This window comes from Baudoinia panamericana (assembly GCF_000338955.1).
Source record: "Baudoinia panamericana UAMH 10762 unplaced genomic scaffold BAUCOscaffold_10, whole genome shotgun sequence".
NCBI classification, from domain to species: Eukaryota; Fungi; Ascomycota; class Dothideomycetes; order Mycosphaerellales; family Teratosphaeriaceae; genus Baudoinia; species Baudoinia panamericana.
The window spans coordinates 1,152,933-1,167,956 of record NW_006911266.1 but is presented as its reverse complement, the minus strand read 5'-3'; the positions used below and the strand labels follow the sequence as shown (position 1 = coordinate 1,167,956).

The window sequence follows — 15,024 nt, the reverse complement described above, 5'->3', positions numbered from 1 at the left end:
CGATAGCGATGGAGGTTGGGTCTACGAACGGAATGAAATGGACGAAACAACATGTACAACTACGAAGAGTCGACAGGACAGTTCGGCTACTGCGAAAGCGGGAATCAGTCTTTATTACTACTATACTCATGCCACAGCCTTGTGCCATTCTTTGCATGCTTCCTCAACGGAAACCTCGCGATGTGGGAATTCGAGCGCAGTAAGCATATTGCTGCCATCTTCGGGACATGCAGGACTGTTCCTAATCCGTGGCTTTTCTGTTCTTGGCTCCGTGCCTGTTGCTGATGACCGAGTAGTAGAGCTAGCAAGGAGGGCAAACACAAAGGAAAATATGCACGCCGCTACTCTCGAGCAGGGAAGCTCAGTTGGCATAGTCTCAGAATTAGCAGGACACGAGCAAAGACTGAGCATACATCAAGAGGCACACTACGCCCTAATGCTCTCTACGAGCGAATAGCCTGCCTGTCGCTTTTGGCACTGCAACGAGCAAACCGATCGCTAGGGCAGCTTGTTACTGGCCATTGCTCATCCCTGCTATCAACCATCCAAGTATGCTGTACATACCAACGGATAGGGCACGAGCTCTCTTCCAACTCACACGACTGCAGCTTACACTCCCGGCAGCTTTGGCTGCGCCCGACCACTGTACGATTCACCCACTCCGGGTAGACTCTCTGGTGAAGTGAAAGTGTCGACGGGGTAACACTATGCGACAGTCTTTTCAGTATAGCAGGATACGAACGAGCACATTCGCTTGTCGTCTTTACTTAACATCGTCACGACTGCGCTCGTCCTGCTTGGCGAACATCTCTACCTCTCTTCACCGGCACCAAGAAACAAACGAGCCACGTCCTTGTCCTTATCTAGAGCACTTGCCAGGCACTGCCGCATTGCTACGACTGAGCCGCATCGCTACGACTTAGCCGCCATACCGCTCATCGTCACGCTCGTTGCGGCCGAGAAGGTCTTCCGGGACGAGAAAGGACGTCACTAGTTAAAGGTCCCCTACCGTAGCCTGCCCGCTCGGGCGGTCGGCCTGGTTCCACGCTTCGAACTGATCACCACGGTAGTCGCCATCGACTGCGAGTTTCAGATTGTCAAAGTACAACGCCTGGCCAAACACGTCCAGCGTTCCGGCCGTGTTTCCGTTGTGAACTCCTTCCGGGAGGTCATCTACGACGTCTTCTGCTACTTTGCAGAGGAAGAGAGCAAGCACAAGAAGCTCCATCCTCAAAGGCTAAAGATGGGTGTCTACTGGGCGGACATCAAGCTACGAAACGGTGCGGCAAGGGTCATGAAAGTGGAAGACTATCCCACCCAGATCCATCATGAGGCAGACCTTGTGGTGGGCCATGCGATCAGCAACGATATCAAGGTCTTCAGCCCTCGTGTCTTCGACACCGTTCGTATCTTCACGATACTCAGCTCCATGAACCATACCGTAAGCATAGTAAGCGCCCGCAATTGTTACCGAAGCTAGCTACGCTAGCAAGTCTGGTATTAGGCAATCAATACAGCTAACAGATCATTCAAGCGTGGAGGATCCGCAGGCTACCATGGAGCTGTACCATCTGGCCCAGAGCCGCGGTAACTGCGACAACCATGACGGCGGTTTCGGAGAGTACGAAAATGGATATGGAGGATGTAATGACGGCTACGGAGGGTACGAAGAAGTGGAGGCGTTCACGTATGACGAAGACGAGCTCGAGGAGCAGCCCGCGGAGGACCGCGAGGAGCATGCAGAGGATGCTGGCGGGCTGAAGACGCTGCCACAACTCCCGCTCTCGGCTGCCGGTGACTTCTGGCAGGGTGCGCCTGCATCGATCAAGGCTCGCAATGCTGCGACGACGGCAAAGGTGCTTATTGGAGAAATAGCGGCGGTCGACAAGGCCGCAGCTTGAGATCGACAGTCTGAAGGGTTTCCAAACATATGGTTGAGCGTGGGCTGCGCTGGAGGAGGGGTTTGCGCGATGACTGAAAACTGGATACTGTCAGTTGATGCTTCCGACCTTACTCAAATGCAGCTATTGGCAGCGGCGTTGGATGCGGTTTGGCTCACTGTGAGGGACATTGCCTGAGCCATTAACCGGCCCTGTTAGGTGTAATAATAGCCCTCGTGGGGTAAAGGTAGATTCCTTCAATCTATGCCGATGGGCAGGCATGAGCTGAACGTCGATGTCTCTTTCTCTCCGGACCCGAGTCCGGCACCGAGTTTAGCAACTGTCGCCTCCCTACACATATCATACTCTCCCTCTGCCATAAACAGCAATGTGTCACATTCAGCACGCTTTCATCTCACTATTTCAAAGGGGTGCAAGCGCTGCAAGTAAGCTTGTCATGACCTACAGCCTCCAAGACGGATTCGGCATGGTATTTGGAATGACCACGTCGCTACTCTTACCAACAACCCGCGCCCCACAAACTCCTTCACTCCACTACCGTCATCACAGATACGGTATTCCATCAACAACGGACCAGTAGGAACACACTCTACCTTCCGTATTTGTCAAATGCTTCTACCGAGCTCTTCCCGAGCGCACGTCACGGCATGCTTGCCACGCTTTACCCGTCGATGATAGCAAGGTAGCACCCGCACCACGCTTCACCGATACCGAGGGTTTGGCCTCCCATCTGCACTATCATGCTCCTAGGAGACTATGCCAAATGACGAACGTTCATGGCGTACCTAGGTGATGCACCGGTCCATCCTTCGCTGTAGTCGGTGAGGGGTCGACGATGGCATCCTTATCAGCGATCCCTCGTGAAGGTAGGGCCTCACAGTTTCTGTTAAATCTCACAAGTGAGATTCATATGACAGTCTTTCGGTACTCCAGGTGAGTACGGCAGAGTCGAATCGCCTCGCCCAAACAGTGTCAATCAAATAGCCGTTCAGCACCCGCGTATAATTGGCCAACATGGGGAGAGGGAAGTCCACGGCGGAATTTCATCCGTTGGACAACAAGGAGCCGGACATGGCAGGCATTTCTAAGACCAGACGGAACAAGAAGGTCAACAACACCACGTCTGTGAAGGCTACCGAAGTGAAGCTGGCCGCTACTAGCCCAGACCATCTCTACCTACGCCAGCAGCAGCTGGCTGCTATCGAAGCCTGGACTCAAGGTATACCGAAGAGTCTGAAACCAGTTCAGCATACCGATGATGCTATTGTGCAGGCGTATCTGGAGGCGAAGTTGGCGCTCTTGCAAAACGGAGCGGCTCAAGACCGCAAAAGTTCATCTGCCACGGTTTCATCGACACTGAGCTGAGCAGTCGGTAGGGCGAATTTCTTGGCTTAGCACCAGCAATGTGCCGATCTCACCAGATGCGAGTTCAGTCCGCGCTTCGAAAGCGCACGAGTCCGCGATGGGCGCACGTCCGCTTTGCTGTGAGTTCAGGATCTCCGGCAACATGTGGGAGCATCGAAATTTGTTATGGGTGCTACGAGGACTCTAAGCGGCCAAGAAGAGGCCCAACCTTCAGTAACTTGCGACAGTCAGACCTGTTCTGCTTGTGGCTCTCGTGCCCAAGCCTCGGTTCGGCCTTGAGCGTCGTACAAGCCGGCAAGTCCGGTGACAGTTCACCGGTACGGCAATGAACTTCGCGTTGCTGGATGCGTACGGCAGATGTGATTCTGCAAGCCGTCAATCCTCGACCTAGGCATGAACGGCGGCTCTGCACAGCTTGTCGACAATTTCAATGCGCTCTTGCGTACAGAGTGCATTGGTGCCGGCATGTTTGCTGAACTGTTGCTGGGCTGGAGTTTGTCAATGACCGAACGTCCCTTGTCTGGCCACATACTAAACGAAACTTTCAAATCTTCTTCACGGCCCGCATGTTGCTCGGCTGAAGGACCTCTCCCGTGCAGCACAAATAGAATGAATAAGCGTGATCCGCGGCTTTATCTGAGTTACGCCAAACCTTTTGCTGCGCATATGTTGCTAGTCAGCATGCTGCGCTCTCTACCATTGGACGACCGCGACTGCTTGCTCGCGATCACCGAGCAGCTCGTCGTGCTTCTGCTGGCTTCACTTTGCCATGGACGAGACTGCCCTGCTATCCTTGCGACGGTTGCCTTCCGTCTGCATCTACTATCGCTGTGAACGATGCTCAGCTTGGGTCGAAGAGATCATATCGTACCCGTCAGTGACCCGGAAGATGGCCACTTTGGAGCTCAAGACATTGGATGGCAAGCACTGGGACCTGCAATAGCTTTCACAGTCGTGTCGACCTGCGTCGTCGCGCTGAGATGGTTCACACGGTGTGGGCTCCTACGGTGCGTGGGTTTGGACGATATGGTCATTCTACTATCCATGGTGAGTGCAGAGTGCCAAGTCTTTACCACTTCGCAAGCGCCAGACTAAGACAAAGTCATAGGTCTTGTCATGGGGCATGTGCATCGTCATCGGTATTGCCGTCCACGAGGGTGTAGGCCGCCTCTCGGAGAGCGAGGCTCAACTGATCACCATCGCTAAACTCGTTGTGGCCGACAACAACTTATGGGCGCTTACAGTCAATACTACCAAGGCTTCCATACTAATGCAGTATCTGCGCATCTTCAGTGGGAGAGTAACACGAGCACTCTGCTTGCTGTTACTCTTCTGCTTGCTGCCCGCCGTGCTTTGGGCAGTGCTAGGTGGAACATTGCTCTGCTCACCTACGGCTCGACTGTGGAACCCGTCGATATCCGGCCATTGTATGTCAGCGGAGCGCTACTGGCTGTCGGTGGCGGGGACGGACATCAGTCTTGACTTCCTAGTCCTGCTCTTACCATTACCGGCAATCGTGTCTTTACATTTGCCGCGGAAGCAGAGGATGAGCTTAGTCCTCGTCTTCATGCTAGGCTTCTTCGTCTGCGGCGTGTCTATTGCACGCCTAGCGACGGTCATTACGACTTCGGCGGAAGGCAAGTTCGTACAATCGGGCGTGTGGGCCATCATCTGGAGCGTCGTCGAAGCAAACGTTGGCATAATCTGCGCATGTCTCCTGGCCCTCAGACCGCTGGTTGCGCACCTCTTCCCAAGCTTGACGGAGGACTCAGAGCTGCCGAAACATTGCATGAGACTACGCCGCATCTCAAGCGACGTGCATGCCGCGGACGCTTCGACTCTAGTCAACCCTGATAGTCCTACTCAAGCAAAGAGCGGCAGCGCCAGTACGCTCAACAGGTGTAGTGGGCCGAGTGGTTCGCTGCACGCCTCACCTGTTGCGGCGCACCCTATGACAGGCAACAGATGGCAACCAGCGATGGTTGGTGATAATGCTCCCGGTGGGGTCACAGTGTGGGACATGCTGCGGGGAGACTCATGAATCCAAGTGGACGTCGGCCTGTCTTTATAAAAACAGCTCAATCACCGAACCCATAGTATTCTTAGAGCTCCCACTCTCCCGTGTCACTCATTGTTGTCGCAGCATCGCCACCTTGGAAAGGAGCCCAGCGTCCTCAGCCCAAGTGTAACGACAAGGGCACTACTCTTCGTGGAACTCTATGGCTCACTCATCACTCAAGTATTGAGGAGATTACACATTAGTATCCTCCTCCTCCATCTCACTCAAGAGGTCAGCATCGCCACCAAGCTGCACCCTCGTACCCTCCGCATCAGGCATACCCATGCCATCAAGAGTAATATCCCTCACGCTATCCTCGAGCGCCGTGACCGTGTAATCTTCGTTCTCCTCTTGAGGATCTTCAACTTCGCGCTCCGCAGTCACCGCTTCCCGGATCATCTTGAGCAAATTCACCTGCATCTTCGCCAGCGTATTGCGTGAAGTCTGGTCAGAGGCCACATCGCTCGCCTCTGCCAGTCCAGTCAATACCGCCTTGATGCGCTCGGCGTCGCAGCCTCCTGGCGGTAGATGCAGCTTGCCTACACATTACGGTCAGCCATAGATCGACAACCACCTTGGGAATAGCATAATTCCCCCAACTCACCAAGCATACCAAACAAAACTTTCCTCTCCTCCTTCCCAACCTGACTCGTATTCAAGCGATCAAACACCGCCTCCGCGAGCAAGAAATGCGTCTCACCAGCCCCCACCTCCACCGCCGCCTCCGCAAACCCAACAATCTTCCTCGGATCCGTCCAATCCACAAGCATAGTCCCAACAACACTTAACTTAACCATCTCCCCCTCAGCTCCCTCCCCTCCACTATCCGCCTCAGCCTCATCGAGCATTGCTTCCCTTAACGTGGCAAGTTTGCCGATGACGCCCGTGGCAATGCCGGCCATTCGCGCGGCGTTCTCGGGGCGGGAGTGGCAGTACACTGGCAGAAAGTAGGACAGGCTTTGCCGGAGGTGGGCATTTCCTGCCGTGTCGGGGTCAAAATAGGCGATTACGAGTTGCTTGAGGAGGTCCTTGTCGGTGATGAGGCGGGAGAGCATGGTTTTCGCCACCGCGGTGGCGCCGGTGGACTGGACGGCGTGGTCATCGGATTTAAGGCTGCGGCTGAAGGCTTTCAATACCTGCTTCTGCAGCATGTTCTCCATCGGCGGCTGCTCGGTTGCGGTCGTGGTGTTCGGGTCGATTGGCGGTTCGGCCAGGAGCGAGGGGTGTGTGATGAGGATGTCCGCGATGATCTGGAGGGCGATTGTTTGTAATGCCGGATGCCCCTTGGCGAAACAGTGGAGGAACAACGTCAGGTTTTCTTCGGCGAGGTTCTTCCCGAGCAAGCAGCAAAGGCCCAAACAGCAGAGACCGCGCTCACGGAGCGGAGCTTCTTGGCTGCGCACGGCGGGGACGACGAGGTTGTTGAGCATGGTCACTAGGGACGCGTTCTCCTCTGCCGTAAGTTAGCGAACGACCGTGAATCCCTTTTAGAGCACTCCTTACCAAGCTCGCACTGCACGTTCTGCAGCATGCAGAGAGCGATATGCAGGCACTTCATATTGACCACAATCTCCCTCAGCGCCTTCCCTTCATCCGCCTCCGCCGTTTCACGAGTCACTGTTCTCTTCTTCTTGCTCCTCTTCCCCTGCACCGCACCGTCATCGATATGATGCTCGGTCGCAGAATGAAACGAGTCGTCCACGCTAGTGCTGTCCTCAGCGACCTCTTCCTCCTCACCCAAGATATCATGCACCTCCGCAATAGCCTCAACCACCACCCCACAAAACTCCCGCTCCCCCTTCGCATCTACACCACAAACAAGCCTCAAAACCTCAACAACCAACCTCGTCGCTTCTTCGGGCAAATCGGCATGCGCAAGCGCCTCCCTCATGAGCGCGAACATCTTCCGCCGGCCAACCTCATCACTATAGTCGAACGTCAAAGCCATATGCAGCATCTGCTCCACCACAAACTCGCGCTGCACACACATCTCCTCCGCATCCCCATCCTCGCCCTCCGCCGCCGCCTGCACCGTCTCCAATAACTTCGCGATTTCGCGCTCAAGCAGGAAACCAAACATCGTCACTTCCGGCAACTTGTCCGCGAGCATACCATCCAGCATGCGCGGACCGTCGTAGCCATCCTCTTTGCCGGAGGAGCGGCAAAAGTCGTTGAAACTTCGCACCACGAATGCCAGTTCCGGGGTTAGATCTTCCCAGAACGTGTCGGGGAAAGAGACGTATTCGACGTAATCTGGGCGACCTTCCCAGAACTCCTTCATGGCGATTTGAGCTATACCGCCTTCGCCACCGGAGTTGACGACGTCGATGCGCTCTAGCAGTTCGAGGAGAGCATCGAGTGACGGGTCCGCAGCCTGGTTGCTAACCTTTGGTTGCTCCTCCTGCGGACCATCCTCAAGCTCCTCAGCAGGCTTCGCAGCGCAATCCTCGATCCATCTCTCACGGAACAAACGAGCGGTAGCTTTACGGACATTCTCATCACGATCGCGCAGACCCCAGCGCAAAAGCTTCTCACGGTGCGTGAGGCTGAGATAGCGGAAGTCGCCGAGCGCGGGAAGTAGACGAGCGTAGAGTGCGCGTCTGGTCGAGGCGTCTGCGTCTCGGGCCCGCTCGAGTAAGTAGGGCAGGACTTCTTTCGAAAGTGGGAGATTGAGTAAGAGATTCCGCCTGACTTCCGCCGAAGGGTCGTGTTGAAGCGTATTGAGGAGTTTTGCCAACACGCCCGCGCCGACTTCTGCGTCGGAGTCGGACTCGTCTTGCTCGTTGCCATCCTCGACTTCGGCGGCTAGGCGGCCCAGACCGTACACAGCTTGCAGCCTGACCGGAGCCTCTTTGTCGTGTATCCGCTTGAGCAGGGCGAGTCGTAGCTTGTGAAAAAGATTGTCGTCTATCGTGTCAAGACTATTGATGATATGACTCGTAATCTGCGTCGCGCGGAATCGAATCGTCTTCTCCTTCGCGCTGAGCAGCGGTAACAGCGTCTCCAATATCCTGGTTGTAAGCCTACTAGTCGGCGTCTCCGGCACGCTTGACGCGTCCGGGTCGGCATGATTCGCGATCTCGCTGTCCTTGTTGCTGGCTATGTTGAGGAAGGTGCCCAGAAAGCGGACGACTCGGTCGCCCACCGGCTCGGCTTTGCGAACGGGGACTATACGCAAAACGCATCGTACAATCTCCGCGTTGAAGTCGTCTTCATCAAAGTCTTCGCCTTCTCTTCCAGTCTTGTAGTTGGCCGGCTCGTAGCAGCACGCTTCCTGGATCTTGCGCAGGCTAATGACGGCCTTGCGATGACCGGCAGTACTCTTCTGCGTGTCGACGAAGATGGTGCAGATGGCGCGTCGCAAGCTTATGCTGCCGCTGTCTTCTTCTGTCAGCACGTTGGCGGGTTGCGCTTTGCGAGCAACACGACCAGGCATGGCGGCGGCGGCGGCGGCGTCGGTGGTGGTGGTGTTGGTGGTGGTGGTGGTGGTGATCAATGTTGTTGTTGCTTCAATGCTCAGCTCGGGTGCCGTCGCTGTTGGCAGATGTAAACAAACGCGGAACTCTCCCCGCGAATCGCGTCATATAGCAGAGCGTCAGCGTCAGAAGTAGCAGCTGTGCTGAAGCTTTCCCGCATCCAATGCTTGACACTCTCCGTGACAGTAGAAATAGTGACTACGCATATATTCACCAACGGTTGCTCTCATTGAAGGTTTTCGAAGAAGTCAGTGGATCAATTCCATCTCGGCGCAAGCAGTCGCTATTACTCTCTCAATGTTCGCACGAACCGTCATACGAACGGCTACCAAGCCATCAACAGCCTCAAGATCATTACGAGCCGCCTACGCCACCGCAGCAACATCCGACCCGCAACACTTCTCCGCCTCCGCCGTCGACTCGATGAATCCCCGCGGGGTGGAGATTGCGAGAGCACAGCGCATAGCCGATCAAGGCTTCATATCCGGTATCCCCGCCAAGTCCAACACTCTTTCATGACGGACGTTGACTGATACTCTAGCCGACCAGCCATCGGCAACACCCCGCTCATCCGCCTGAAGAAGCTCTCCGAACAAACCGGCTGCGAGGTGCTCGGTAAAGCCGAATTCCAAAACCCTGGTGGTAGCGTCAAAGACCGCGCCGCCCTCTACGTAATTCAAGATGCTGAGGAAAAGGGCCTGCTCAGACCCGGCGGAACGGTGGTCGAAGGAACGGCGGGCAACACCGGCATCGGCCTCGCCCACGTCTGCCGAAGCAAAGGCTACAAACTGGTAATCTACATGCCCAACACGCAATCCCAAGGCAAAATCGACCTCCTCCGTCTGTTAGGCGCGGAAGTCTACCCCGTCCCAGCAGTAGCGTACGAGAACCCGGAAAACTACAACCACCAAGCGAAACGCTACGCGGAAGAGCGGGAAAACTGCGTGTGGACGAACCAATTCGACAACGTCGCCAACAGACAAGCGCACATTGAGACGACGGGGCCGGAAATCTGGAACCAAACGGAGGGGAAAATCGACGCGTTCACCTGCGCTTCGGGGACAGCGGGGACGATAGCGGGCGTGACGCGGTACCTGAAAACCATTTCTGAAGGTCGGGTACAATGTTACGTCGCCGATCCGCCGGGGAGTGTAATATACACCTACGTCTCCTCCGGCGGACAGATGACGGAGCGGAAGGGGTCGTCGATAACGGAGGGGATAGGGCAAGGGCGGATCACGGATAATTTGAAACCCGACATTGATCTGCTGGACGGCGCGCTGCACATCTCCGATGATAAGAGTATAGAAATGGTGTACCGATGCTTGGATGAAGAAGGATTGTACTTGGGCGCGTCGAGTTGTCTGAACGTGGCGGCGGCGAGGGATTTGGCGGTGAAGTTGGGCCCGGGGAAGACGGTGGTGACGATTCTGTGCGATGGGGCGTATCGGTATGCCGATCGCTTGTTTAGTAAGAAGTGGTTGCATACCAAAGGGTTGTGGGAGGCGGTGCCCGAACATTTGAGAAAGTATGCTGTGCTTGATTGATTGGATGTAGATGGTGTATAGTAAAGCTGGCAGGCACAGTTTCCGCCGACAGTGCTGTGCAATGCCATGTGATATACGTACGACGTCGTGCTACTTGATGCCTTTTCACTACGAAACCTCGCAGCAGTAGGAGTACCCATGCCGCAGGTGTTGGGCCTAAGGCGAGCCGACTGGCGGGTCGCGTGATTACTCTATGTATGACACGATTCACGTGACTTCGCTAGCCTGGATTATTCATACACTATAGTACAACTGAAGTCAAAGGTCCGCCTCAAGCCGTGGGTTGGTCGTGCTCTTCGTAGCAGCGTTGCTGTCGTTGTCTTGCGAATTGTTTCCGCCACCATGCGCCACCCACCAATCTCTCAACACCTTAGCGTGCTGCCTCTCCTCCTCCCCAAGCTCCACCGGCGGGCCCTTGACCTCCTCGCGCATTTGCAATGGCATGCCCGTGCCCGTGCCATTCACATGCTTCCGTGCCCAGATCGGTTTCTCCCGTTCCTTCTCATCATCGTCAAGATGCTCATCACCATGAGGACTTCCACACCGCCAGACACACCACGCGCTGGCATCCGTGGAGAGCAAGTACGGTTGACGCTTCCTCGACTTGACCGCAAACGAGCGCAGTAAGATGACGTCGCCGACCTCAGCTACGGGCAGCACAGCCTTCCAAGGGCGGAAGACCTGCACTTCAAAAGTAGCGTTTGCGCTGATCGAGCTGTCGCTGACGCGGAAGACTGTGAAGTAGTCGCGAGGCCCATTCTTACTTCGTTCGGGCGGCTTGGTGCTGTCTGCCACAGCAGCAAGCACATCCACCGTGTTTGCTGTGCCTACGGCGGCCTGGTTTGATGGATTAAGGCGCCGCTCAAGCTGAGACAATGGCGTGAAGTAGCCCACAGACGTCAGCACGCCGTTGCTGGGGGACTGCGAGAGTGTAGGGACTGCACTCGCGCCATCTGCGTGATGGTTCGTGTCCACCAATCTGACTTCTGTTGCCGCTTTCGGTCCCTGCGCAGGCGTGTCCTTGGTGATACCGCTGGAGCGCTTGGGTGAGAACCAGGCGGAGATGACATCCGGAACGTGACTGATCCGGCTCTTCAATGATTTACGCGTAGGCGTTTTTGGTGTTCCAAGGAGCAGGCCAAGACCCTGTGGCGGTCCTATGGTCCCCTTTTCGGCTTCGCTAAATTTGGCGGTTGAGACCGCTGTGTCCATCGTGCCGTGAGCCTGCTCTTCATCTCCTACTAGTGTGGCATCGCGCGTTGAGTCCACCCCACTGTCTTTGACGGTGGAGTGTGCCGTTTCCAGATTGAGTGGCTGTTCCGTGGATCTTTGTGGTGGCGTTGTTTGCCGTGCGGCGGTTGCCGCAAGTGGAGTTTCGCTCTCTGTATGAAGTACTCCCGGATCGAGCGGTTCCTCCGGCGACCTCTTCATCGATGTCGGTTCCTCAGCGACGGCGGTCACCGGCGGGATGTCGCTCTCAGTCTGTGTCAACTGTGGTGTGAGCGGCAGGGTTTCGCGAGCGATACGCTCATGTTTGATCGGCACGGTCTCCTCTAACTCAAACACCTCTTGCGAGTCAAATGGGCTACGCGGTAAGGAAGGGTAATTGACGGGCTGCGGCACGGCGACGTCATGGGTTGCTTCTTGGGAGTGAATGTCGATGTCTTCCATAAGATCCTCACTCCGCTTGGAGGCCTTTCTAATTCGCTCGATCGGTCCTAGGTCACTAGGTGATTCATCATACAAGGAAGGTGCGTCGAGACAGACTTTTGTTTGGGCGGCAGGAGCAACCTCGAGCGCCTCGCCCGCGTCCACGCTGACTGGCTGCTCCAGCGTCCCGGTTGTGTTGGCTTGCTGCTCGTGCACAATATTGGAGGGATCCGCGTCCGTCATCCCATCGAACATCGTAGGAACGTCGAACATCGTGCTGTCAGCCATCGCTATCTCCGGCGCATCCCCAGCCCGTAGGGAGGGCGAAGTATGCGCAAGCAGTCGTAGTTGCGAGTCTTCTGCAGGTGATCCATCCGTTACCTGGCCGCTTTCAGTAGTCCCCAGTGGCGGAGATGGTTCAGCAGCAGTGCTGTCGCCAAGTCCCACATTAGTAGCAGAATGCTGGGCGTCCGGTATGCTAGACTGATAGCTGTCATCGACATTGTGTTGGAAACCCGCATCCTCCATGCGATATTTTTGCGCCTCTTCCACGCCTGCGTTGTCGAAGCTAGGAGGGCTGAGGCCCTGAGACTGCCCTTCATCTAAAACATGGTCCGGCATGGCAATTGGGATGTCATTCTCACGTGCGTGGTCAATAAGGTTGTTGTTACCGGTGGTGGAAACAAAGCTGAGTAATGCAGGCTGGTCCACCGGTCCGGCATGCAGCTCAGCGTCTGCGCTTTCATCGCCCACAAGGCTCTCTTCGACCGCGATCTTTCCGTGAGCATCGTCCTGCGGTACAAGCAATCCGCGCCCAAGATGATCGTCACCCTCATCGTCCATGTCGGGCTCGAGACTCTTAGACTCTGTCATTGAAACATCGGTTAACTGCACCTTATCTGCTTCAGATTCTGTTGCAATGATTGGTCCTTCGTTCGTGGGTACATTCAGATCCGCCTCTGCTCGGTCATTATCGAGCGGTGGATCCTCCGCTCGTTCGGCTGGAAGCGGTGAAGCTACGTCTTCTACTGCAGCAACCGGAGCGACAGTGTGGAGTACTCCGTCGTCAATTTCATTCATGTGTGACACTGGCGCCGCGTTTTCAGGGCTTTTGTTTGAATTGTCCAGATCTTGACTGTCTACCACGCGGAGTTCCGGGGATGGCACGCCGGGACTAAGCGCAGTTTCGGCCAGTGCTTCATTGTCATGATGAAACATGATGATAGTTGCCAGCTCTGCATCTGGCAAGCTAGAAGCCGTCTCTGTCACTGCCACTCTAATAGGACTGTCATTGACGGGAGTTTCCGGCGACGGCGACGGCGTCGATCCAAAGCCGAACAGGCTCTTGTAGGTCTTCGCCATGATCGTATCACGCTCAGACTGCGGTGTCACCCGAGCGGACGTTTCAGCAGTGCGATCTAATCGGAAGTCGAAAGACACAGACTTCCGGGGTGTGTGAGGTTGCGGTGAAAGTACACCCTCAAGGGCTGGTGGTTGCTCCAAGGCTCCAAACCTGTTGCTTTCCGCGCTGCCTGTGCCTTGCAAGTTCACAAGCGGATGGGAACGTACTGGCGTTGTTGATGCAGCATTGGCGGATGCTTCATGACCGGGATCATCGTGATCGACGTTCGTTCTAGCAGACACTGTATTCTGATGTGGAAGTGATTCGCTCTCCTGGTGTCCAGCTTCTTCCGCCATCGGTGGTTGCAACCCCGCCTGCAGTACCTTTGTGTCTGAATCCGCTTGATCAGACATTACCGCATCAACGTTGTCCAGAGCATGTCCGACGGAGGGAAGCAGAGGAACCTGGACATTATTATCAGGGGCCTCATTGCTGACTGGAACGCCATTGTGGTTGCACATGACTGGCTGCTGTCCTTCAGAGCTCACTTCAATGTCGCCGTACAGTGGATTATCAGATGTTACGGGTGCCACAGCGGACGTGGCCGGCGCGGGTACAGGTTGAGGCTGCAGAGGACCAAGCATCGATGTCGTTTCCGAAGCGCCGTTCAACGACACCGAATTTTCGTCCGCCAACCCATCGGTATCCGTGGCGTCTTGGAAAGCGACAGTGTGAGCATGGCTTTCCACAAGTGATGCACTGTGCCCAACCTGGTCGACGGTATGTGGGCTAGACGTAGGTTTGACCGGCGATGGCGACCTCTCAGTATACCTCCATTGTGCGACATGACCAAAGGATAGTCTTTGCTTCTTGTTGGGCTGCTGAAGCTCCAACGCATCGTCGCTGAAAGGATCGAAAGCCGGATCAAGAAATGAACCACCCGATAAGCGCGAGCGCTTAACGAACGCTGGCGAGCTGTAGATGGGAATGCTGTCGAACGTGCCGTCGAAGCTTGATCTTAGACCCTGAGTCCTCGTTGAAGGCGGTGTCGATGAGTGCAAGGCTTGATTCTTTTCAATCTGTGGAGGGGTTGGAGGAGACGCAGGCGCATCAACATCTATATCGTCCTTGCGGTCCTCACTTTGCACCTTGAACTGCAATCTCCTCTCAAACACAAGTTCTCCACCAACGCTCCTGCCCGGCGTCTTCGGTGCTCCGACATCTCGCACCCAACTCGCGCCGTCAAGGCTTAGCACCACTTCGTCGCCGATTCCGGCATGAGCTTTCGCGACCGCCTCAGCGCTCGGCCCACGGAAGCGCACTCGTATCTGGCCCTTGTTGTGCCGTAGCCTGAAGTCTGGGTCGGCCAGCAGAAGTGCGCATTGTCTTGTCGACGAAGAGTAAGGCCATGACAGCGTGACTACTGCCCGGATCGCTGCGCCAGTGGGGAGTCCATTGCCTGGATCCAGACTCTGTATTGGTACCGTCTCCATCTTCTCCTAGCATCTCCCACGCTCGTACAACACTCACGACATACACTCGCGATCATGTTAGGCTCTGCTCGGGTCCCGGTCACTCGAGGAAGGAACGCCAAGTCGAGGAATAGAAGGTCGAGGTTAGGGTTACGGTCGGCTAGATAGACGTATCCTTGACTCTCCGCTGGCGAGATGGTGGAGTGAGCCAT

At 55.6% G+C, this 15,024-nt stretch overlaps 6 protein-coding genes across 6 annotated transcripts; 4 read left to right on the top strand and 2 right to left on the bottom strand.

Moving 5' to 3' along the window:
* Positions 1-51: 51 nt before the first annotated feature.
* On the top strand, positions 52-2,163 carry BAUCODRAFT_158856 (uncharacterized protein; the record flags this gene model as incomplete). The annotated part of the gene is made up of 3 exons (XM_007680928.1): positions 52-199; positions 1,071-1,441; positions 1,551-2,163. 3 exons carry the CDS (start codon positions 52-54, stop codon positions 1,899-1,901), a joined length of 870 nt encoding a protein of 289 aa, XP_007679118.1. The 3' UTR covers positions 1,902-2,163.
* A 752-nt stretch (positions 2,164-2,915) lies between these two features.
* On the top strand, positions 2,916-3,266 carry BAUCODRAFT_124989 (uncharacterized protein; the record flags this gene model as incomplete). The annotated part of the gene is made up of 1 exon (XM_007680927.1): positions 2,916-3,266. One exon carries the CDS (start codon positions 2,916-2,918, stop codon positions 3,264-3,266), a length of 351 nt encoding a protein of 116 aa, XP_007679117.1.
* A 915-nt stretch (positions 3,267-4,181) lies between these two features.
* Positions 4,182-5,025, top strand: BAUCODRAFT_54373 (uncharacterized protein; the record flags this gene model as incomplete). Its single annotated transcript, XM_007680545.1, has 2 exons — positions 4,182-4,313; positions 4,375-5,025. Coding segments are annotated over 2 exons (783 nt in total), but the record flags the coding sequence as incomplete, so codon positions are not given.
* A 492-nt stretch (positions 5,026-5,517) lies between these two features.
* BAUCODRAFT_26438 (uncharacterized protein) lies at positions 5,518-8,761 on the bottom strand (the record flags this gene model as incomplete). Its single annotated transcript, XM_007680380.1, has 3 exons — positions 5,518-5,864; positions 5,930-6,778; positions 6,829-8,761. 3 exons carry the CDS (start codon positions 8,759-8,761, stop codon positions 5,518-5,520), a joined length of 3,129 nt encoding a protein of 1,042 aa, XP_007678570.1.
* Positions 8,762-8,956: 195 nt separating this feature from the next.
* BAUCODRAFT_133092 (uncharacterized protein) lies at positions 8,957-10,435 on the top strand. The gene is made up of 2 exons (XM_007680926.1): positions 8,957-9,288; positions 9,351-10,435. Exons 1-2 carry the CDS (start codon positions 9,099-9,101, stop codon positions 10,346-10,348), a joined length of 1,188 nt encoding a protein of 395 aa, XP_007679116.1. The 5' UTR covers positions 8,957-9,098; the 3' UTR covers positions 10,349-10,435.
* A 65-nt stretch (positions 10,436-10,500) lies between these two features.
* On the bottom strand, positions 10,501-14,930 carry BAUCODRAFT_36741 (uncharacterized protein). Its single transcript, XM_007680514.1, has one exon. The coding sequence runs from the start codon at positions 14,831-14,833 to the stop codon at positions 10,607-10,609; it is 4,227 nt and encodes a 1,408-aa protein (XP_007678704.1). The 5' UTR covers positions 14,834-14,930; the 3' UTR covers positions 10,501-10,606.
* Between the last annotated feature and the right edge of the window lie 94 nt (positions 14,931-15,024).